General features: G+C 40.9%; 2 protein-coding genes across 10 annotated transcripts in view; one reads left to right on the top strand and one right to left on the bottom strand.

The window, feature by feature from the left end:
• Positions 1-25712, bottom strand: part of ect2 (epithelial cell transforming 2) — a 235313-nt gene that overhangs the window by 176330 nt on the left and 33271 nt on the right. For 6 of the 7 annotated variants that reach the window (XM_086047345.1, XM_086047350.1, XM_086047346.1 and 3 more), the window contains 3 exons: positions 7287-7469; positions 5899-5988; positions 1490-1597 (listed from right to left, as the gene is read on the bottom strand). In XM_086047345.1, coding sequence (XP_085903471.1) covers positions 1490-1597; positions 5899-5988; positions 7287-7469 — 381 coding nt within the window. The remainder of the gene's footprint in view (positions 1-1489; positions 1598-5898; positions 5989-7286; positions 7470-25712) is intronic. The other variant, XM_086047347.1, reaches the window with a different exon arrangement.
• Positions 14952-21081, top strand: LOC147138007 (uncharacterized). Of its 3 annotated transcripts, XM_086047353.1 has the most exons (3): positions 14956-18687; positions 18784-18926; positions 19853-21081. In XM_086047353.1, exons 2-3 carry the CDS (start codon positions 18849-18851, stop codon positions 20387-20389), a joined length of 615 nt encoding a protein of 204 aa, XP_085903479.1. In that variant the 5' UTR covers positions 14956-18687; positions 18784-18848; the 3' UTR covers positions 20390-21081. The 3 variants fall into 3 exon arrangements, 2 of the variants coding, with proteins under 2 accessions (XP_085903479.1, XP_085903478.1); XR_015088982.1 differs by having other exon boundaries at positions 14952-18926; positions 19382-21081; XM_086047352.1 differs by having other exon boundaries at positions 14956-18926.

The raw sequence follows: 25712 nt of genomic DNA on the forward strand, positions 1-25712 counted from the left end.
ATAGATTTAAAGTCTTTCACAATTTCAGTAAAAGGCATGCCAAAGAAGTAACTTACATGTCGCCGTTTTGGATCCGATGATGGCGGAGCGGTCAGAGTTTTTCCATAGTACGAGCGGGAGCTGCTGGAGTTCATGCTAGTGCGGGTTACCCTATGTTTTCCGGATACAGAACCGGAACGTCCGTTGGAAGTAATCGACCGTTAATGTAATACAGTGGAAGAAAATTTAATGTATACGTTTTTTTTCCGAGTGAGGGAATTTCCGATGATGGGGAGCGGTCAAAGTTTTTTTTTTAGTATAGCGCGTGAGTTTGCGCTCACTGCGGGCTTCGCTATTGGTTCCGGGTTCCGGATACCGGGACTTCCGTTGTCAGGGATCGATCGTTAATGTAATAAAGGAGTAGAAAATTTAATGCATACATTTTTTTTCTGGGTGAGGGAATTTCCGTTTGACAGAGGTCCGTAGGTGGGAATATTTACTGTGCATTACATTACTTTTCAAATGACTAGTCATATGGCAGCCATTTGGAAAGTTCAAGGTCAAGGTTATCATTTATTCCTTTGAAAAATGCATGTTTTGAAGTGGCAATACAGGAAAATATAGAAATGAATATATTTCAAATTTGGAATGTTATTGTTTATATGGATTTGACTTACTGTGTTTATTGTTCTCTCATACTTTAGCCCTGTCCGAAGGTTACACTATACACAGCACGAACAGTTACCGAACAAAATATGTTTTTTAGTTTTGAGCTTCCATGAAGCCCATTACTGGACAGAGGCTACATGACAGCATTCTGTGCACAATAACACTGATTATTGCTCCACCAAGGCTGCAAGTATGAGAAACCGTCAGCTCAGCAAATATGGGATCTAAATTTGCTTCAAAACTCCCAAATCCTAGATTTTGACCATTTCATGGTGTCTTAAGATGGCTGTTATAAAACAAACGATTCCAGTGGAGAACCTTTAGCACAGTACACTTAGTTATTACCGACAAGAAAACACATAAATGAGGTAGCCCCACCACTGAGTGGAAGGAAATCCTCTTTCAAGCCACATTGTGCCTCCTGGTTGATGGTCTATCAATACGGAGTGAACAAAATGTTTACACAGTGGATCCCCACATACTCGTGGTTCGGCACACGTACATTCGCATATTCACACTTTTTTTTTTCTCATTTTATTTCCTCAATATCTTATTACATTTTAAATTGTTTTTTATTTGTTTTTTTGGTGGTCTTTGGGGGGTTCCACAAATTCCCCCATTTTTCATGAAAATGCATATTGAATGTTCACCAGCGTTTGAAGTGATTTTTGGGGATTATTTTAGTTTTCCTCCCCCAACGCATCTAAGTGGGCTTCAATTGTACGCAAATTTTCGCTCGACGCGGGCCGCGCCCCCTATTCCCCGCGGATAGCGGGGGTCCACTGTACTCATGGTAAAAACTTTTCAAGAGAAGAGTAAATTAAGGTTAGCATGTACAAACCTTGTATTTCTCTCCGTGAGTGGAATGGGCAATGAGGTATGAAACCTTGGTGCTGAAGTCTTTGCGAATGATGCCCCCCATGTGGTGAACCAGATTCACCAAATTTTTCTACGATAACAAACACACCAAGTATAAGTTAGTGCAGATATGGAATAGTATATATATAATAATATATAATATACAAACAATAACACAATAAAGTTCCTAGTGGTGAAAAGACTAACAATAACACAATAAAGTTCCTAGTGGTGAAAAGACTAACAATCCTCCTGTAACTGTAATCAATTTGAAATGTCAGACAATTTTTTTGTAAAACACATTTTGCTGAGGAGAAAAGGTCCATTAGCTTCACCAACCTATGCTGATGCATGGCATCAAAATGACACAAACAGAAAAAGTGGTTCAGATACACACTTATGCTTTTGTGTTTATGTTTTTTTCAAACAACATTTTTTACTGATTTTGATTTAAACACAGAACAAACTTCACTCTGTGTGGAATACAAAAATACAACACACACAGCACACACGCTCGTATTCCAGGACCAGCCAGGAACTTTTTCCATCCTGTGTGGTCCCATGGCTGACTTGATTAATAGGGGGGCGGCCGGTGGGCAAGTGGTAAGTATCATTTCTTTAAATATCGGTGGGCTAAATGCGGCTGTAAAGCGGACTAAAATGAGGATGCACATTCAAAATCTTAAGGCTGATATAATGTTCCTTAAGGAGACACACTTGAAAATTTCTGATACTAGAAAGTTGAGCAGGTACTGGATTGGCCATATTGTTTATTCTAAATTCAATTTGAGACCCTTTATTTTCACAAAAACAATTCTCAACACGGAGGGTTGTTACGTGATTGTTGTAGGTACGCTATACCAGAAGCCAGTAGTTCTGGCATCAGTTCATGCCCCGAACTGGAATGATCATATTTTTTTTAAATTGGTACTGTCCGCTATCCCGAACGTTGAACTCACATCCTCTGATATTGGGGGGTGCTATGAACTGTTATGGACCCATTATTAGATAGATCTAGTTCTCGTCCTGCCTCACTCTCGAAAATAGCCCAAACCCTCTTGGCTTTTATGGACCAATATGGGTAAGTCGACCCGTGGAGGTTTTCCCACCCCTCTGTCAGGCAGCATTCTTTTTTAAATATTTTTCTCGGATGGATTACTTTATAGTTGATACACTTATTTCTTCAATTATTTCTACGCACTGTTGCCCCATTGTTGCGTCTGATCATTCTACTGTGATTTTAGATGTGCGTTTCGACTATAAACCATAACAATACAGGACTTGGTGCTTAGATTCAGTATTATTAGCTGACGCAAAAGATTCAGTATTATTAGCTGACACAAATGTTTGTGAATATGTTGAGGTCTTGATTAAGTTCTTCTGTGAGACCAATAAAAATGATGAAACCTCTCCCTCGTTAATTTGGCAGACTGAAGGCTTATGTCAGGGAGAATTATTTCGTACACGTCACAAGTGAACAAGTTGCGCAGAACCGCCAGAGAGAATTAGAGGATGCTGTGGGCAAACTTGGTGCTGTACTGTCTACTTCTCAGTTGGCTGGCTTATACAAGAAGAGGTTAGAACTTGAGACTGAGCTTGATCTTAACAAAAGAAGCAGAACGTCTCGTCTCCTCCTCCAATCACGTGGGTCCATGTACGAACATGGTGACAAAGCGGGCCGCCTGTTGGCGCATCAGCTGAAAGCCAGATCGGCTTCCAACCAAATCATACAGGCTCTCTGATCAGGGGAAGATAAATGATACATACAGGTCATTTTACTCCAAGTTATACACTTCGGAGTCTGTTAATGATGAGAAACAATTATGTAGTTTTTTTTTATAAGGTCGAATGTTTCGCCAACTGATAATCAAACACTAGATGACCCTGACACTGTGTGAAATTCAAGAGGCCATTTGTTCAATGCGCAGTGCAACCTCCCCAGGGATGGATGGCTATTCGGTGGAGTTCTTTAAACGTTTCTCAGACCTGCTTGCGCCACCTCTACTAAAAATGTTTAATCAATCATACATTGATGGCTCCTTGCCTATCACACTTAGACAAGCTTCTATATTGCATATATAAAAGAAGGGCAAACACCCAACAGATTGTGCATCATATGGTCCAATTTCTCTTGTGTCAGTTGACATTAAGATTCTTGCCAAGATGCTGGCTCACCGCTTGGAGGGCATTATGCCCAAGGTAATCTCGGAAGATCAAACGGGCTTTATAAAGGGGAGGCATTCTTTCTCAAATGTTAGAAAGCTACTTGACATTGTTCACACGGCTTCGTCCTCTACCAAACCTGAGGTTGTAGTATCTCTTGAAGCAGAGAAAGCGTTCGACAGTGTATAGTGGGCGTATCTTTTCTTTTCTTTAGAGAGATTTGGTTTCAGTACTGGCTTCATCTCTTGGGTTAAGATACTTTAGTCCTCGCTCAGTGCCTCTGTTTCTACAAATACACAGTGATCAAGACTGTTTCCCCTTTTCCGTGGCACTAGGCAAGGCTGAATTCTTTGCCGCTATCTATGGCGGGTAAGGTGCGGGCTATAAAAATTAATGTGTTACCTAGATACCTATACTTATTCCAATGTCTTCCCATTTTCTCCCTAAGTCTTTCTTTGCTCTTATTGATAACTGACTCTTGCTCTATGTCTCTTACAGCTTTGGCATGTGGCGCCATTCCCATACCTTCCGCTAGTTTTACCTCTAATAAGTTTTACCTCTAAGTGATAAATACTTTAAAAATATGGTCACAAGTCAGGCGCTGCTTTGGGTGGTTTTCACGTCCGAAGGTGACACCTATCTGTAATAATCACCTCTTTGTACCAGCCAAGAATGATCGGCAGTTCAAAATATTAGAGCAACATGGCCTTCGCTGTCTGGGGGATTATGTAGTGGATGTTTTTGGTAGTTTTGATCAACTAAGTACAGCATTTGGTTTGAGTAACTCAGATTATTTTCCAATACTTTCAGCTACGCGACTTCGCCAGGACGCACACGGCAGTCTTTCCACAAATACCAATCTCCACAGGTATGGATTTGGCACTCAAAGTGGTAGCCTTGCCCAAAGGTCAGGTTTCATTTCTTTATAACCTCTTGTTTAAAAGCAACGAATCAATTTTAATGAACATAAAATCTGCCTGGGAACTTGAACTGCAAATTGACCTCAGTGAGGATTTCGGGGAAAAGGCCCTCAGGGCGGTTAACTCTTCCTCTAGTTGTGCAAGGCCGTCCCTTATTCAGTTTCAGGTATTACATCGGCTCCATTATGGCAAACATAGGCTTCATACAATATTTCCGGATACAATTGATGAATACTGTAGTAAGTGTTCCCAAAGTCCTTGCCACCTGATGCACATGTTCTGGTCCTTTCCTAAATTAGTGGATTACTGGAGGTCCTTTTTTGGGTGAGTCTCAGACTTGTTAGGCATACATAAAGAATTTCTTCCAAACAATGTTTCTACCTCGGCCGTTCAAGACAATGTACTGGCTTGTGCATCTTTGATTGCACGTAGAAGAATACTTTTGTTGTGGAAGTCCTCACAGCACCCCTCTTTTAAGGCTTGGCTTCATGACTTGTTATTATTATAATCTTATTTCTCCTCCTCAAATTGGAGAAAATCAAATGTACTCTTAGAGGGTGTGGCGAGACATTTTATACTCACTCATGTCTAACAGTTCAGTCATTTTGTCTTTGACAAAAGGACCAATGTCAGCGCTGTTGTGAGGACCCCTTTCAGTTCGGGGCCTGAGGCAATTGCCTAGAATGCCTGCCCCGCTGTGGCGTCTCTCATGGTATCATCTAACGCAAATGAGCATTTACTGGTGGAGAAGCAATTTTTACATTATATTAAAATGTATACGAAAACTGTCTTTTTATAAATAGGTTAAAAAAATTAATAATTAACCATATTGACTGATATGAAATACGTATATTGTGAAACGTTTTTCAGGCATATCGTCCAGACATACTCAGCACATGTTTAAAAGGACATGTATTCAATCTTCATATTGACCAGTTTATTTGACTTTTTCATAGTTGCAGGTCCTTATTTTCAATAGTAATTAAGTCAGCAAGTAAATCAATAAATTGTATATCGATATCGATCAATATGAAACCGTGATGATTTCTGTTACAGTACATCACCTCGCCCTAACTTCGAGATAAATGCTTGACTTAAGCAAATAATATATTTTAATAAGTGGAATAAATGATGGGAAAATGTATAAATTATTGAAAAAAAATGCACATTGTAACTCTGCTGGAAATATCTAACGCTCACCTCAAGAACAAATACAAGACACCATGAAAAGCCAATTGGTCTTGTATATGGACAGCAATCAACAGTGCAATTTAAAAAAGGATGACTGGCATCAAAGGAAGGAACTCACCATTTCTGCTTTATTCCGAAATCCAGTGAAACACAGTGATATATTCAGCATTGTGGTGGAGTACAGAGGGCGACATGAAAATGGGAGTGGCTGTAAAAAGAAAAATACACCGCTATTAAAATAACTAAGGATACATTTGTTCTTTTAATACTTTAACATTACTTGTTTTGCAGATAGGATGGTGTCAATATGCCATATATGTATCTCAATATATTTTTAAGTGGAACGATTCAATTTGATTTAATTCAATGCACTCTTCTGAATCAAAACCAGTTTTCCGACACAATTTTTTTTTTACACCCCTAGTTAGGTTATTTATTTTGAGGTTCAGTAATTGGTTCATAAATGTTTTATTCTGCATTTCTTCAAGTGTAAGTAGGGTTGGGCATCGATAACCGGGAATCGAGTGGAACCGGGACAATCATTCCAGATCGCCCGGATTTGTTCTGATTTTGGAATGCCGGAGCTAAGTTTCGATTCCTAGTGTGCCACGCAGAAGAAGCAGGAACGAAGTAGGATGGATAAAAAAATGAGTGCGCATGGCGCGCAGCCCCTCCTGTCGTCGAAGCTACGTCGCAAGTGGACTGCAGCTCGCCCCCACTGGCTGCTTCTCTCGGTCAGCCCCCCGCTCGCATTGTGTCGGCAAGCGTTGGCCGTGGTGGCGACTCTTTTCGCCAGGCCTATTCCCACGGATCTCCACAGCTGCAGCGCCGCAGAGGCCGCTGGGACCTCGTGGTCACAGCAGTCGCCATTCGCGGGGTTGGTGATCCTGTCCAGTCCGGCCCGGCAAGCTTATTCAGCGGACGCCTTGCCATAGAGCTGATGCGATGCGACTCCGGACCCAAAGTCAGAATCGACTAAGTACGTCTAATGCCAAAATTGAGCCAACAAGTTCAACACACAACTGCACATTTCCAGCTAATATTTAGCTCCTCACATACACAGCTGCAACATATACATACTGTACATATACTGTACACATACAGCATATGTTTACATATACTGCTTAGATAAATTTTTCTTGCTTACCCTTAAAATGCAGCCTTGTTTGTCATATATATATATATATATATATATATACACATATATATATATATATTTTTTTTTCTTCCTAAAGAAAGCCATTAGGTTAGCCCATCAATTAGTTTTCAGTATCATGCTTTCAGTGCATTTTTGTATTGTGTTGAGCTTCTCGAAAATCTCTTGTGAAAAAAATACAAAAAAATACAAAAATAAAAACGATGCCTAACCATCAATGTAAAATTAGATTATTTAACCTTTTCAATATTTTCAATTTGCACATTAAATCAAGTAGAAACAAGGATGACTTGCGAAAGAGTTAAAATCTAGAGCACAAAATTTAAATGTATTAATGATTATTATCTTACCTCCTGCTTTAAAACACAGTGCAGCACAACAGGAGGGCCTATAATCCTGTTATCACGCTGGTAGAGGTCATGGTACTCTGGAGATTTAAAGTCAGTGAGGACAAACACTGTCTCAAAATCAGTGTTGTCTTCATCACTGAACTCTTGGATGTTGTCGGTTAATATGAACCGAGTTTTAATTTCCTGTGGATGGGAAAAAAAAAAAGAAATTTATCACAAAACTGACTCATTTAGTCTCCAGAATTACCATAAACACCAATTTAAAATCAAACCAAAACCAGGCCTAATTTTTGCAACAAAATAAGTGTCACGATAGTATCAGTGCATGCTTTATGTTACAAAACATTCAAACCAGGGTCCATAGCCACAGCTATGCCTTCATACTAGGGATGTAACAATTCACTCAAGCCCCGATTTGATTCGATTTTCTATTTTCAGTTCCCGATTTTCGATTCGATTTTTTTTAAATTGCTACTATGCTTGTCTCTGTGCACTAGTGTGGTTCTGCAGCACCCACAAACGCAATACACAATGATGTTTGTATTTGATGCGATATACTGCCCACATCCCACTTACTACTGTTATTCTGGCTATATGTGACTGTTTTGTTGTATGTCTGTTCATGTGACCTGCTGCAAACCAAATCGCCTTACAAGGGACACTTTAATAAAGTGGAGTGAAGTGAAGGGAGGTTTTTGATCCGACCTGAGACTGACAAATTTTGGGCTGTTTTCTGGTGTCTATTGTAGTGTTATGTTAATTTATTGATTTCATGTTTTATTATGGCTGTTTTGTTGTTTGTATGTAAAGTGCTTTGTTGCAGCTCTAGCCATTGTGAAATTGTGCTTTGTTGCAGCTCTAGCCATTATGAAATTGTGCTTTGTTGCAGCTCTAGCCATTGTGAAATTGTGCTTTGTTGCGGCTTCAGCCATTGTGAAATTGTGCTTTGTTGCAGCTCTAGCAATTGTGAAACTGTGCTTTGTTGCAGCTCTAGCCATTGTGAAATTGTGCTTTGTTGCAGCTCTAGCCATTGTGAAATTGTGCTTTGTTGCGGCTCTAGCCATTGTGAAATTTTGCTTTGTTGCGGCACTAGCCATTGTGAAATTGTGCTTTCTTGCGGCACTAGCCATTGTGAAATTGTGCTTTTTTGCGGCACTAGCCATTGTAAAATTGTGCTTTGTTGCAGCTCTAGCCATTGTGAAATTGTGCTTTGTTGCGGCTCTAGCCATTGTGAAATTGTGCTTTGTTGCGGCTCTAGCCATTGGGAAACTCTGCTTTCTTGCGGCACTAGCCATTGTGAAATTGTGTTTTCTTGCAGCACTAGCCATTGTGAAATTGTGCTTTGTTGCAGGACTAGCCATTGTCAAATTGTGCTTTCTTGTGGCACTAGCCATTGTGAAATTGTGCTTTCTTGCGGCACTAGCCATTGTGAAATTGTGCTTTCTTGCGGCACTAGCCATTGTGAAATTGTGCTTTGTTGCAGCTCTAGCCATTGTGTAATTGTGCTATGTTGCAGCTCAAGCCATTGTGAAATTGTGCTATGTTGCAGCTCTAGCCATTGTGAAATTGTGCTTTGTTGCAGCTCTAGCCATTGTGAAATTGTGCTTTGTTGCGGCACTAGCCATTGTGAAATTGTGCTTTGTTGCAGCTCTAGCCATTGTGAAATTGTGCTTTGTTGCGGCACTAGCCATTGTGAAATTGTGCTTTCTTGCAGCACTAGCCATTGTGAAAATGTGCTTTCTTGCGGCACTAGCCATTGTGAAATTGTGCTTTCTTGCGGCACTAGCCATTGTGAAATTGTGCTTTGTTGCAGCTCTAGCCATTGTGAAATTGTGCTTTGTTGCGGCTCTAGCCATTGTGAAATTGTGCTTTGTTGCAGCACTAGCCATTGGGAAATTGTCCTTTGTTGCAGCACTAGCCATTGTGAAATTGTGCTTTGTTGCAGCTCTAGCCATTGTGAAATTGTGCTTTGTTGCGGCTCTAGCCATTGTGAAATTGTGCTTTGTTGCAGCACTAGCCATTGTGAAATTGTGCTTTCTTGCGGCACTAGCCATTGTGAAATTGTGCTTTCTTGCGGCTCTAGCCATTGTGAAATTGTGCTTTGTTGCAGCTCTAGCCATTGTGAAATTGTGCTTTGTTGCGGCTCTAGCCATTGTGAAATTGTGCTTTGTTGCAGCACTAGCCATTAGGAAATTGCCCTTTGTTGCAGCACTAGCCATTGTGAAATTGTGCTTTGTTGCAGCACTGAACGTGCGCTCCCTTTTAAACAAAACCTTTATCATAAACGACCTGATTTTAGACAATAATTTACATGGTATACTTTTGTCTGAGACATGGCTTGGTACAGATGCTCCAGTTGCTCTCAACGAGGCTTGCCCACCGAATTTTAACTTTTTATTTTCTACAAGGGATGGCAAAAGAGGAGGCGGGACTGCATCAATTTTTATTAATACTCTTTTATCAAAGGAGATCATTTTTAGCAGCTATTTATCGTTTGAACACCATGCCTTTGTTTTTAGCAGTCCCCCTATTCTCTGCATTACCGTCTATAGACCTCCCCATCATTCCACTTCTTTTATTACAGAATTTTCAGAATTCTTATCCATTTTATATTCCAGTTATAACAGGATATTAATAACTGGCGATTTTAATATACACATGGACAACATCTCGGACCCACTATCCAGAGATTTTTCAAACCTTTTAAACTGCTTGGATTTTAAACAGCACGTCTTGCAGCCAACTCACAACAGAGGACACACCCTGGATTTGGTTATAACCTATGGCTTGTCTGCTGGTGTGTCCTCTGTTGTTGACTTGGCAGTGTCAGACCACTACTGTGTCTATTTTAACATCGCCAGTTTTAACCATCTAGCAGTCCCGGTCAGAACAGTGAAGAAACGCTACCTATCTTCTGAGGTGGCTGCAAATTTTATCGAGATCTTAAAAAGCACTCCTGCTGACATTTTACCTGCACCCTGTGATCTTATTGTTGACAATTTTAACCTACATCTTAAATCATCATTAGATTCAGTAGCTCCACTTTTAATTAAAACAACAAAAACAAAGACTGTACCCCCGTGGAGAAACAATGCGATCAAAATATCAAAGAGAAAATGCAGGAGTGCAGAGAGGAGGTGGAGAAAAAGTAAACTTACAGTACACTATGAAATTTTATGCGAACAACTGAAATCCTACAATAAAACAGTAAAACTGGCAAGATCTTCCTATTTCTCAAACCTCATTACAGTCAATAAAAACAACCCCAGGGTTCTCTTCTCCACCTTTGAACTTTTAACTAGTTCTGATTTTAATAAGTCCCCACAGAGACCAACAGATGCTCTCTGTGAGGACTTTGCAGACCACTTCAGAAGTAAAATCGATGACATAAGATCCAGTCTTTTAGCCCGTCAAAACACAAGTTTTAATAAACCCGGACAATCATATTTACATGAGGAAACACTGGAAAGTTTTGCCTTGGTTGATGCAAGGACACTTGTTCGAGTTTTCTCCCAGGTAAACCCAACAACCTGCCTTTTGGATCCAATTCCCACATTTCTTTTTAAGACATTTTATGGATTTTTTGAAGAACAAATTTTGAATATAGTCAATTGCTCTCTTCAGACAGGCGTCTTCCGCGCTGCCTTTAAAACGGCGGTGGTGAAGCCCCTTCTGAAGAAGAGCGGTTCTGACCCGAGCGTTTTTAATAACTACAGACCCGTATCCAACTTACCGTTTTTAAGTAAGATTTTAGAAAAACTGGTTTTCATCCAGTTGAATCATTTTTTAAATACAAATAATATTTTGGAGAAATATCAATCTGGTTTTAGGATGAACCACAGTACGGAGACTGCTCTTTTAAGGATCTTAAATGATATTAGGTGCACTGCAGACGTGAGAAAACTCACAGTCTTGGTGCTAATGGATCTAAGCGCTGCTTTTGATACAGTAGATCACCAAATTTTATTAAATAGACTTAAAAATCTAGTGGGCATCTCTGGTACTGTTTTTGACTGGTTTTATTCCTATCTCACAGACCGATATTTCTTTGTAAGTATGGATACTTGTTCCTCTAAAACTCATGAAATTAAATGTGGGGTTCCTCAAGGTTCGATTTTAGGCCCCCTACTTTTTAATCTTTATATGCTTCCCCTCGGGGATGTCATCAGGGGACACGGCATCAGCTTTCACAGCTATGCTGATGACACGCAGCTGTATATTGCCGTGTCTCCTGATGACACAGGACCCATTGATACCCTTTTAAATTGCATTTTAGATATCAAGTCATGGATGGCAGATAATTTCCTACAGCTCAATCAGGACAAGACTGAGGTTTTAGTTATCGGTCCCGAAGGTCAGAGAGAAGCTTTTACCAAAACTACACATTTTTAATCCCTCACACTGTGTGAAGAACCTTGGCGTCATTTTTGACTCTGAGCTCAGTTTTATTCCTCATATTAAAAATGTAACCAAGATTGGTTTTTATCACCTTAAGAATATCGCCAGAGTCCGCCCGTTTCTCTCTCAGGCTAACACGGAAGTGCTGATGCATGCCTTTATTTCCTGTCGTTTAGATTACTGTAATGCCCTGCTCTCTGGCCTCCCGAAAAAGAGCATTTCACCACTGCAACTACTGCAGAATTCAGCCGCTCGGGTGCTGACGAGAACCAGAGGGCGGGAGCACATTACGCCAGTTTTGAAATTGCTGCATTGGCTCCCTGTGTGTTTCAGGATCGATTTTAAAGTACTTTTATTAGTTTATAAATGTGTTAATGGTCTTGGGCCATCTTATTTATCTGATTTGCTTTTATCATACCAGCCCTCGCGGATCCTGAGGTCCTCTGGCGCCGGCCTTTTATTTATTCCAAGGGTGAGGACCAAAATGCATGGCGAGGCTGCATTCAGCCATTTTGGTCCTCACCTTTGGAATAGCCTGCCAGAGGATGTCAGGTCTGCAGAGACTGTTGATATTTTTAAGAGGAAGCTCAAGACACACCTTTTTAGTTTAGCTTTCAACAACTTTTAAATAATTTATCTTTTCTTTTGATTGAAGATAATTCTATGTTTTGCTTTGAATGTTTTAAAGCACTTTGAGTTGCATTTTTATGTATGAAAAGTGCTATATAAATAAAATGTGATTGATTGATTGATAGTCATTGTGAAATTGTGCTTTGTTGCAGCACTAGCCATTGTGAAATTGTGCTTTGTTGCAGCAATAGCCATTGTGAAATTGTGCTTTGTTGCAGCACTAGCTAGCCATTGTGAAATTGTGCTTTGTTGCAGCACTAGCCATTGTGAAATTGTGCTTTGTTGCAGCACTAGCCATTGTGAAATTGTGCTTTGTTGCAGCACTAGCCATTGTGAAATTGTGCTTTGTTGCAGCACTAGCCATTGTGAAATTGTTCTTTGTTGCAGCACTAGCCATTGTGAAATTGTGCTTTGTTGCAGCACTAGCCATTGTGAAATTGTGCTTTGTTTCAGCACTAGCCATTGTGAAATTGTGCTTTGTTGCAGCACTAGTCATTGTGAAATTGTGCTTTGTTACAGCACTAGCCATTGTGAAATTGTGCTTTGTTACAGCACTAGCCATTGTTTTGTATTGTATTGTATTGTATTGCATCTTCTTTTCTGTTTGTTTGAGAACAATCTTTGTCTCATTCTTTTTTTTTGTTTATCATTGTGAGGTTTTTGTTTTTTTATTGCATTGCATTGCATTGTACTGTACTGTACTGTACTGTACTGTGTAGGGTACAATTACATCTTGCACGTATATTGGTCCTAGACCATTGAGAGATTTAGAGACCAGCAGCAATATTTTAAAATCTATTCTTTGACTCACTGGAAGCCATTGGAGTGATTTGAGGACAGGTGTAATGTGGTCCAGTTTCCTGGTGTTTGTAAGAACTCTGGCGACAGCATTTTGGATCAGCTGCAGCTGCCTCAGTGATTTCAGTGATTAAGCCCTGTAAAGACACCATTACAGTAATCTAGCTAACTGAAGATAAACACATGAACAAGTATTTCTGTGTCAGTTGAGACAGAAAGCCCTTAATTCAAGATATGTTTTTCAAGTGGTCATAGGCAGATTTAGATTTAGATTTGGCTTTTAAATGGGAAGTCAACCCAAACATATTTGTTTCAAGGATATGTTTTATGCAAGCCCACTAGTTGAAACAAGGCATTCTGATAAATACTGCGTTTGTGGAATAAGAGTTATTCCACCCGACTCAGAAAACAGGTCAGCTGTGATTGGTCGGTACCTGGGCCCTGAGTAGTTGTGATGTCTCTTTCAGTCAACAGAAGTAACAAAATGGACGCCCCCTGAGATGGCTAAAAACTAGTGGATTTTTCTGCTTAATTCATATTCCACAAACGCAATATTAATCAGAATGCTGGATTTCAATTAGTGGGCCTACTCTGAACATATTCTTGAAAATAATATGTTTGGGTTGATTTCCCTTTTAAGTAGCTGTTTATATTTCTGGTTTGAGTCAATAATTACACTAAGATTTCTGGCTTGATTTGTATCTTTCAATGAACAAAAGAGTTCAGGTGAGCGCTGATCTTTGATCTTTCATTTTTGGGGCCAAAGAAAATCGCTTCTGTCTTGTCTGGATTGTGCTGGAGAAAATTCTGGTTCATCCACTCCTTGATTTGATGAATACAATTATTTAATGAAAGTAAAGGACTATAGTCATGTGATGACACTGAAATGTAAAATTGTGCGTGCTTTATGAGTATGATAAGATAAATTGTGTTGTTCCATAATCTGAGCAAGGGGCAGCATGTAGATAAAATGGAAGTGGTCCAAGAATGGTCCCTTGTGGAATTCCGCATGTGATCTTGGTTCACTCAGACTCATGATTACCAATTGACACAAACTAGCCCCTGTCTTGAAAGTAATATTTGAACACATTTAATACAGTGCAAGTAAGTGGATTGGGCCAATCCACTAAATCAGTGCCAAATGTTTTTGTCACTCTCTCAAAAAAAACTAAAGTAACATATCGTTGCTGTCATGTGAAAAACACTTATCTCCATTTTTTCATTTTCTTATTTTTACATTAATCATGTTTCCGCATTACAGACGACGCATTAAAGTGAAAATGAAAAACAGCGCCACGGCCCGAGCTTGCCAGCTGGTACGAAGCGAGAGGAGGGGCTGACCGAGAGGACCACGGCAGCTCGAGTGGGGGTGAACTTCCGTGCTATTGCGATGCGCAGCTTCGGCGGCGGCTCTTCCGCGCGGCTAACAAGGAATTGAAACTTAGCACCGTCATTTTAAAATCTGAACGGCTCCGGGAGAACCAGAGTGATGGATCCGGTTCCACTCGATGCCCGATTCTCGGTGCCCAACCCTAATAATATGTTGTCCTCGACTGAGACAAGCCCACACAAATTAGTATAAAGTTGCATTACACATGGTCTGATAAAGCAGTACTTTGTTCCAATTTCACAGTCCAGCCATTCAATCCCAGGAACTTTTTTTTTTCAATTTTTTTCAAACGTTAGGGGAAAAGACGTTCTAAAAAGTGAATGAGTTAATGTTTAAAAAAAAAAAAAAGACAATAAAATAGAATTTGTTTTCAATGTTACAAAGATATTTTGATTGTTGAATTCATGATCGTTACCTATTTTAAAAAAATGTACCTAAAAAATGTTAAATAAGGTGAATTTTTTTTTTTTTTTTTACACAGTTATCGAAATCAGTATCGAGTATTAAGTAGTTTTTGCTCATATCTAATAGAGGTTAAAAACTTGGTATCGTGACAAACTAGATCAAAGAGTTAAAGACGCTGAGAAAAATTCAAGCGCGAAAGAAATATTGTACAGGAGACTTTGTGGTCCCAAGAGGGCGAACAAGAGGTTATAAGGACCGTTTGAGGGGCTGAAGAGGTTAACCTGTCTTAACCCATTAAGGCCTAAAGCGTCTGGCTCAACATCTCCCCAAAACCCAAGGGCGACTATAGAATCACCCTCTTAAACCTGAGGTTCTCCCAGAAATGTAGCACCTACAAAATAATTGATATCTCAGCCCCTGTAGCAGATAGAAACATAATTCCAAAATAATTTTAGATCTTATACATGTGGCTTTCACACAGGCCCGAGTTTATTATTATTTACAGTTTCAATCGAAGATAAAAATGCTGAAAAACGGGATGCTGAAAAATAGACTGGAGCTAGGGAAGGCAGAATTTGCTACTGCAAGAACAGTGGCACAGGAAGTTACAGCAGCCAGTAATGGAGCGATCGAAGTTCCAATGATTTCAACCCAATCACCAGTCAGCCCTATTGTCAGAATCAAACCGACCGCACTTCCTGTGTTCAGTGGCAACAGCGGAAAGTATGACAGATGGAAAAATGACTGGGAAGCCTGCAATAGCAAGGGGAACCAACAGGGTCTGTTGAAGTTAAAAAGACTCAATGATTGGACAACAAAGAGGACAAAGTAGCTAAAGATTAAAGACTATCAACATATGCCTCAGCAGAAGACATGTTCAGGATTCTTGAAAACAGATATGGGATCACCGATAGCGCTCAAGATTCTGGAAGACCTGAAGAGATTGACCTAGTCCAATCAGTTGAGACGACTGTTACCGACCTCACAGAACTGAACAATGTCGGTGCAATAAAAAACCCATTTGCTGTACGGACTATAGAAAGTAAATTTCCCGACTTTATGAAGAAGGACTGGATTGTCCACATGATGGAACCAAGCAGTGGGGTAAAATCTGACAAACATTTTGATATGCTCATCGCATTCCTTAAAAAGCAGAAAGGCATGCTCGAGAGGGTGGAACAAATAAAAATAGCAAACAAGTCTGATAAATTCCCCACAAGAATAAATTAAAAGAAGTTTGCTTCAACCACAGCCACAAATAAAGAGGTCAAGGGGACATGTGGTGTGTGTGTGACGATGAAAGACACTAAACCAACTCTTTTCTGCAAGAACTTCAAAAGTCTTAGTGTTCCAGAGAAAAGAGCCACAGTGAAAAACTAGGAGCATGCAAGATTTGTCTTGGTTGGCATACGAGGAGGCAGGACTGTAAGGACATATACCTCAGCAGGAATTAAGAATGCAAGAAAGGTGGTCCTCCAGATCATCATACTTTCTGTGCTTGAAAGATAGTGTGCTGCAACCACTACAGAACAATTGTGATTTTAGTCACAAGAACAGTACGACTAAAAGCAATCTAACTGCTGAGTAAGTAAAGTTTCTTGCCGAATTATCTCAAGAAATGGCAATAAAATGCAGGAAGGCCTTCACTGATGGGAATGTTCGAGTGGGACACCCATCTCTTATGGACTATCAAAACCACCGGTCATATTGATATTGATGGAAGTTACAGCAATGCAGGTCAGAAAGTGGGAACTCTCATAGACCTCGCGTCAGACACCAACTACATCACACACAAGGCTGCTGGCCGGCCCAGGCTTCGGAGTGAAGAAGTGACCTTGGTTCTGGAAGTTGTTGGTGGAATGACTGACTGTGAGCACAAAGCATTATCTCCTCAGAGTTCGTACTCGAACCGCATCAGGGGAAGAACGGGCACATGAACTCATTTGCTATGGTCTAATAAAATCGCAAAAGTAAATTGAGCCCAGAAAAATTCAAAATTTTCTGATCTGAAATGTCCAAGGGATATTGAGCTGTTAATTAGTCATCGTGAGGGGAGACTTGCCCCACAAAGAGTAAAAGTCGTCAGGTAAATGAGGGACGGCGGAGTCCGATAAATTCAGCGAAAGAGAAATGATGCCGGAGTCCTGTGTACACTTAAAAGTCCATGTGTAAATGTTTGCGCAAATCGTTCGTAAAATCCCTGTGTGAAGCGTGTGAGTGAACAGTGTGATCGGGAATTAAAATACCACTTGTAGGAGCCTAAATTCAATTTAAATTAAATCATTATTTGGATAAGGGATTATTTGTGTTCATTCTGATAAAAGGAGACTTTTTGTTATAAACAAGTTGAAATGTTGATAGTTCTTGTGTGCAGTAAATACTGTAACTTATATTAGTCAATAGTTTAAAATGATCACATTTAAAAGTGATTTGGATAGACATTACAGGATGTCATGTTTCATTTAGCTTTCGTGATATTGAAGATTGCGTTATGTTTATTTACTTGCGTACCTATTTAAGTTCCTGTGTGCGCAGAAGGACTTGTGTGGTACATGGATGTAATGCGGCCGGTCAGGCAATACGGAGTAGAGCCACACAGTTTTTTTACCTCTATATCTCTCGCTATCTCTCTTCCTCACTCTCTTTTCTCTTGAGAAATTATTTTAATGGAAATTGACTATCCCAGAAACCACTGAGTTGGTCGAGAAAAAGAAAAAAAGGTCAAGTAGATGCTAAACAAAGACTGTTTGTAAGAAATGAAGATAAGACTCAGCAGGTACGCAGACAGCAGGGAGGGGCACTTGAGGCCTGTGCTCCTCTCCTGTCTGGCCTTGCAAGGAAGGAGATGCCACCAGCATATGTATGATGTAACAATATAATTTAACAAGCCTATACCCACCTCTTTTAAACACACATGTACAAACACAAAGTAAAACTGCTGGTGAGATTAACTGGAGTAAAATGATGGTTGGGTATTAAATCCAGAAGCCACTCCCAAATTACAATATTAAACTGAAGGGGACTTGTATCCCATGATTGAAGTGGCAAATCTTGCAAATGAAGGTGAAAGAAAGAAAAGGCAGAACAATTCTTGTTTACAGACCCTGGTCAAAATAAGTGTGTAAAAGCAGTGTAAAAGCAGTCGAAGGTTAACACCTTACAAAAGATGTAAAAGTGTGGATTAAGAAGCATGATGTAAACCTGGCCACTCAAAGCTTGGATGAGTTCATAAAACAGGCTAGATATGCTGAGGGTGCAATGCATGAAATTTAAAAAAATAAATAAAAAGAATGTAGGGAGGAAAAAAATAGACATTTTGGTGTAATTAAACAGAAAATTAAAGAGTATTATTCTAATAATAAAGGGAGAAGTAGAGGACGTGGCAGAGGCCATGGTCGTGGAAGAGGAGTTTCTTCAAAACTAAAATGCAGGAGGTTGTTGGAACTGTGGCAAAATATCTTTAAATATACCATATTTTAAATAAATATACCATATCTTTAAATCGGAAAACAGACAAATTGTTGAATGTGTTATGACTGGTTGTTACGTGACGTATCAGTTGCTATGGTCCTTTTATGCTTTGTGCTTTATGATGTCATATGGGCCTCAATTTTAAAAGTTTTGAGTTACTCCTTCATACGTCAGTATGTCAAATTTTTTTTGAGTGAGGATGCAAACTCTCTTCCAGTCCCGATCTCTGTTGTTCCTTTGTATTTTTGTATTCAACTTGCGTGTCATCTCTGCATATGGGCCCAAATCCCAATCCTTATGTGACAGAAGGTACTGAACAGTCGCGGACCCAGCAGACTCAAGACACAAGCCTTCAAGACGAAGACGTCACCACCTGCTCCTAACTATCCCTCCACCTCCAATCAGGGTGTGATTCTTAGTGGCGGCTGCTTTGCCTTTTCACTGGGAACATCTCGTGTCGCTCCTCCACGATGGGTCGCTCAGGCCGTCGCAAGTCCCGGTCTGCCTCCCATCGCCCTCAGCCTGCCGACCACGCCCACACCGTTCGTGTAAGCTCTGTCTTTTCTTCCACATCTCTCACATTTTTGCCATCTACTTGTCGTAGTTTTGCACATCCCTTTTCTAGTTTAACAGCCAATGTTTTGTTTTTAGACTCAGATTTTTCTGACTGTGAAGATGGCCATGATTTGGTTAATCTCCTTTCTGATTCTGACATTGATTTTGGGCTTCCTGGTTTTTCAAACACTTGTCAGTTTTTGTCACATTTTTTCCAATGATCATCCCTTAGTTTCGATTCAGATTTTGACACTGATTTGGGGGTTTCTGGGCCCTTCCCCAGTCATTTTTCAAGGCCTTGTCAGTTTTTAATCACATTTTTTCGATGATGATCCTTTAGTTTCCGATTCAGATTTTGACACTGATTTTGGTTTTGCCGGTCCCTTACCCAGTCCTTATTCAAGCTCTTGTCAGTTTTTGTTACGTTTTTCTGTTGATGTTCCCTTAGTGTCGACTCCAGAACCCTTCCCATCAGACCTTGGCTTGGGCGCCCGTTTTGCCACTTGCACGGGACCCCCGTGGGGTGGCCAACGTAGGCCCGAGTAGAGGTTCGGGTTCCTCCCGGAAGTCCGCTTTTTCCAAGTCGCGTCATTCCGAACATGTACAGTTAGTGTCCACCCCTGAACCTTTCCCTTCATAATCTTCTTTGGGTGCCCGGTTGGCCATTTACACGGGACCCCCGCGGGGTGGCCAACGTAGGCATCCAAGTAGAAATTCAGGTTCCTCCTCAGCCTTGTCCAAGTCACGTCTTTACGAAACTATACCCAAGACACTACACTCCCCACCTTTTTCGGTACCTCGTTCACTGGGTACTACTTCACCTAGTCCCGTTAATCCTGTTTCTTCAAGTTTACCTTCCTCACTATTTGTACTCCCACCCCCTCGTGTCTCGTGTGCGTCCCAAACTCTATGGTGGCAGGCTGATGAGGCAGTGCCCCGTGCCGCCTTTCCGGCAGAGCCAGACCCACTTCCCGGTGCCTCAGCAAATGCCGGCGCAGTGCCAGGCCCCCTTGCCGGAACCTCGGCAACTACAGACTCCCATGCCAGCTACTCAGCAGTGCCAGGCCCACTTCTCGGTGCCTCGGCAAATGCTGGTCCCCGTCCCGGTGCCTCGGCAGTCTCAGGCCCCCTTTCCAGCACCTCAGCAACTACAGGCTGCCATGGGCTTCCACTGCAGTGCCAGGCCCCCTTCCCAGAACCCCAGCAAATGCAGGCCACCGTCCCGATGCCTTGGCAGTGCCAGGCCCCCTTCCCAGCACCTCGGCAACTACAGGCTCCCATGCCGGCTCCTCTACAGTGCCAGGCCCCCTTCCCGGCGCCTCAGCACCACCAGGTTCTGACTCTGCTCTGGCGGCGCAACCTCTACAGCAGCCCATGGATTCTGCTGTGGCGGCGCAAGGCCTTCGGCTGCCCTCTGACTCTGCTACGGCGTGGCAACCTCTGCGGCTGCCCTTGAATTCTGCTACGGCGGCGCAAGGCCTGAGGCTGCCTTCATCCCCTGTGTGACCCTCTGGTCGCCCACCTGACTGGCCTCGCCAAGATTCTCTCGTCCGGCCCCCAGGTGACCCACCAGACTGGTCCTGCTGAGACCCTCTCATCAGGCTTCCTGGACGCCCACGGACCTGGCACCGCCAAGAACCTCTCATCTGGCCTCCGGGTCGCCCACCTGACAGGCCCCGTCAAGAACATCTTGTCTGGACTTCGTGACAGCCACTGGATTGGCCGCGCCAAGATTCTCTCGTCTGGCGTCCAGGTCACCCACCAAACTGGTCCTGCCAAGACCAAGACCCTCTCGTCAGGCCTCCTGGACGCCTACCGGAACGAAACTTTTCTGGCCTTCTACGATTACAATTCCTATTCAAGACGTTATAATATAATGTCATTCTTCAATGTTAAAAAAATGTTAATATAAACAATATAATACTAACATTGTTAAAATAAGCTTTTTTTTCCACAATTTCAGATGGTGTTGTGCCACGGGATTTTTTTCAATGAAAGAAATGTGCCTTGACTCAAAAAAGTTAGAAAAACACTGATGTAGACAGTGAAAAGAGAGAGTCGCATACACACACACAATGTAGATGTCCAGAGAGAAAATCATGATCAGAGCTGCTAGTGGAGCAATAAACAGATATACTGAGAAAACCACTGGCTGTTTATGATCCATAAACGGGAAATCAAGAACACCTTTAGTAGTGGCTTCGCAGTGTCCAGTAAATTTATTTAGTAGAGACTTAATGATTGCATTGAACATTGCAGTGGTTCCATGCTAAGATGGAATGATGGCAAAAAGACTGGAAAAAGGAAGCCACATATGTGCGCGTGAGGGCCATGGGACTCCACGATTTTATTGGATTTTGGATGTGGTGCATATCACATTGAGATATAAGGAGAACCATGGTCTTACGACAAATAGGAGCATGAGGTGCTGAAATTGGGAGTTACTGTATTTGTATTAGAATGATACCAGTGCAGTGCACAGCAACCACTTGAGTGATGGGGCAGAAAAGTTGTTTAGCAACCATACAAATAATGAAAATCAAACATGAGCGACATGGGTAAATTTAGGCCTTATGGTAGCTAATGGGCAAAAAACTACAACTCCAGACTGGGAGCCAAGACCTTGGAAAAGAACAGACTTTAGAAAAATATTGAAGATGTGGATATTGTACCAAATCCATACACACTGTTAAACAATTTGCAGCCTGAAGTAAAAATATTTTCATTTGTGGATTTGAGTAACACATTCTCCACTATATTCACTTTCGCATTTACATTTGAAGGAAAAGATACACAAATACTCCAAAGATGTTGTGAAAGGCTCACAATATTCTCCAAAGAAACTAGCCGTTGTTTGGGCACATTTGATTCTCCATGTGGAAGTCAGATTTTATTTATGTTGTCGGTATTCTAGTGGCATAAAAAAAAAAAAAAAAAAGTGAATAGGACAATTGCCGCCAAAGTATTCAGCACAAGCAGCTCAACTAGTTACATTAACAGAAGCATGTAAAATAATGAGAGGAAAAGATGTTAGATGTTACACAGATAGTTAATATGCATTTGCCACAGTGCACACCTTTGCACAATATTGGAAGAATAGAGGAATGAAATCATCAACCGGAAATCCAGTGACACATGCAGAGCTTCTCACCCTGTTGCTTGAGGCAGTGTTAGTCCCTCAAGCAATAGCCGTGTGGGGTACACACTAGGGATGCTCCGATCGATCGGGTACCAATCATGATCGGCCGATTTTTGTGAAAAATGACATGATCGGAATATTCTATCAAAGCCTTTTATTGCCAGATTAACATCAGATCACCCGCAGCTCATGCTTGGCGAAACGAAATGGCAAGAAAGTTGATTTGTTTAATACGCTACGACGTCCCTCCGTCCAAAAGCATCACTCGCGCCGCCCTGCACGCAAAGGCGCCCGCCCGCGCAAGCTACATTGACTCCAATTGAAACGCGCCGCCAGAAAGGCTCCCTAACACAACAGCGCCTCGGCTGCGAGCAGAGGGGAGGGATGCAACACAAGGCTGCGAAGCATGAGCTGCGGGTGATCGGATGTTTTGATCGCAATAAAAGGCTTTGCAGTGTTTCCCACGCCATGTTAATACTTGGGCGTGCCGCCCAAGAGGTTTAAGAGAATTTAATAAAAATATTTTTAAAATTAAATAAAATCCCCCCTCTAAAAAAAACAAAATGGGTCGCGACCGTAGATACCGCATGTAAGGTTGATTCGCCACCAATGCCACCACCATTAGTGGCCTACTCCTGCAGGCAGGTCCAGCGCCGATCTGGTTAAATCTTTTTTTAAAAAAGCGTTGTCCTACTTCACGCTGTCGCCCGTACTCCCACAAGTCATTTCGTTCGTGGCTGCTTGAATGCTAAGCGCTAAGCTATCTTGCCCTGAAGCTGCCCGGTCTTTATTTGTACTATACGTCCGTGCAAAGCAGCAACGAGCTGCATGCTGCGCATCATATCCTCCCTTGAGACAAATAAACGACCCCACTAACAAGTAGCGTTTTCACCTCGGAGGCGAACGAGGGGTCGCTGAGTGTGCTAATCACTAAAGAGAAATGCAGAGTCGAGAATAGCAAAATAAGTGCTTTAGTGTACAGTAGACTTTTTACTTAAGCGTGACTAGAACCATGTAAGGGTGGAGATCCAGCAGTTATGAACAGAAATGTTGTATTCCAATCAACACGTATCTAGACAAAAAATAAGGCGAGGGCTACACAAGCAATTTAGCACACGTTCTAACACCGGCCGGAACTCGCCAACGGCATAAATAACCCAATCACAAATATTCTTGTTGTGATTTTTACACTCACCATTACTGTTAGGACCAAAAGATTCAAATAATACCATGATATGTATTTCAAGCCATACCGCTGAGCCCCCAGTCTCTGTTTGAAGCAGTTAAGTCTCTGACAAAAATATGGGGAAAATATTGACTTATGTACAAAGAACATGTACATCAGCACAAAATGAAAAACATTTTTATACACACAATTGAGTAATGTTAGTGAGTAATGTGGAAACAATTTTTACTCTGAAAATTCACCAGAATGCACGATATAAAATGTAAAATTAAAAAAATAAAAATAAAACTTTTTTTTCAGATAATATTGCATAATAGCAGTCACCATCAATAAATCTAGATATTCCATGTGATTGGAATAGGTGTCATAAAACCTGATCGGAACATCCCTAGTACACACACAACAAAGTAGTAAAAAACTAAAAAAAAAAAAAAAAAAAAATTAACTAGGGCTGTCAAGAGATTAAAAATAATGCTGCTACTTTTGCGAGGCAGCTCGTACGTCACTTCCGCTAATGACCCGAGAAGAAGCCACTGCCCGTCTTGTGAAACAATATCAGTGGAACGTTTGCGTTTCTCCTGCCAAACTGGAAACAATTTTCTAGTTGACTCGGGCTGCAAGATTGTATTAACTGTACATAATGTGAAGTAAAACCGATAGGATCATGATTGGTATGATGTCTCCAGCTGACTCTATTTTAGAGTGGCAAGGTATGGATGTGGGTGCTCCTGTCAGAGAACACAGGCCCGTATTCCACTTGACATGTCTATTTACTGTGGTCTGCAACAACACAAAGAATAACCTAGCAACATCAACCAATGTGGATCCATTAGTTAACAATATGCCTAAACATTAAAATTATCTGTATGAAGCAACTAAACAGCCAAACAATACATACAATACACATTCACAAGTTTCATCATTAGAATAGTAAGCTTACTAACCGAAATAACTAACTAGTGATCATCAACGTGACATCACTCACGAAAGCATATCTAGGCAATTATGTACAGCAGTTTCCTGACACGAACCTGACTTATTAAACTCACCTTTTAACATTTACACACAACAACAAACGTGGTGAAACACGGGAAATCTGCAACTACTGAGTTTGCTGGCACGAACAGACTACGAGCTGTGTCGAAGGAGGAGAAAGAAAAGAAAGCACGTCTCTCGCTGTCAACACTTAGCGCTGGAGGAGCGTTCAATGCCTGCTCACCGTGTGGGACATCTCAGCCCTACATCGAAACTCAATGAATTTATCAAATGCCAACAATTACTATTAATAAAACAAGGTGAGATTTCTTAATAAAGCGTGTTTTACTCCGAATAACTTTTCATCACAATCCGACTCTGAAAGCCACGAAAAGTGAGGTTAAGTCTTGAGTCGGCATGTAGACGACCGAAGGACGATCCTCGCAAAAGTAGCGGTAATGTTCGTTGTAACAACAGCCAGGGGTTGGAAAACATAGATGCAAAGAAACATGTTACAGAAATAGTGTCACGAATTGGGTTATCTGTGTTGTGGTCAAATTTGTGTCTTGCCAAGTTGTTTTATTTCCGAGGTTAATGAATGCATCGTACGGCTTGCTTGAGGGGAGTGCATGCGAGCCTCAGTCACTGAGGCAAACCAATTTACTCACATTTCTGAGATTTAAAGCTGCCATCTTGTCGAAATGCCTCTTCATATTCTTAGAGTTTATGTTTTCCGAGTGGTCCCTGAAGCGCACACGAATTTGATTGGCTCATTTGACGTTATGCTGTGCTATGCTGTCGTTGGTATCAGCACGTTGTGCATTCCTCCTTTAACCCATTAAGGCCTAAAGCGCCTTTCTCAACAGCTCCCCAAAACATAAGGTCGCCTTTGGAATTACACTTGAAATCCTGAAGTTCTCTCTGAAATTCAACTTACAAAATAAATAATATATCTGCCCCTGTAGCACACAGAAACATAATTACAAAATAATTAAAGAGCTTGGACGAGTCTTTCTCACAGGCAGAATTTATTATTATTTACTGTTTCAATCGAAGATATAAAAATAACGTCTCAGTGCAAGAGAAGCACTATTTTATTTTATTTTTTTTAAATCGAGTGGTAATTACCATCCTCTATTCTGTTACAAAGATGTCAATATTGTAATTATCTACAAACTAGGCTTGTCACGATACTAGAATTTCAACTTCGATATCTATACCCAGTTCAGTATCGATACTCGATACCATTTCGAGACCGCAAGGAACAAATTAAAGCACAGGCTTTTTATATATATATATATATATATATATATATATATATATATATATATATATAATATATATATATATATATATATATATATATACTGTAAAACATTTATCGCAAATAAATTAAATTATCATTAATACAATAGTTTTTTTAACAGGTAGTGCAAAAAAAAATTACAACTTCAGTATTTAACTTTGACAACCCTCTGT

The sequence above is a fragment of the Filicampus tigris genome, chromosome 12 (assembly GCF_054856515.1).
Source record: "Filicampus tigris isolate MCC_2025a chromosome 12, RoL_Ftig_1.0, whole genome shotgun sequence".
Taxonomy (NCBI): domain Eukaryota; kingdom Metazoa; phylum Chordata; class Actinopteri; order Syngnathiformes; family Syngnathidae; genus Filicampus; species Filicampus tigris.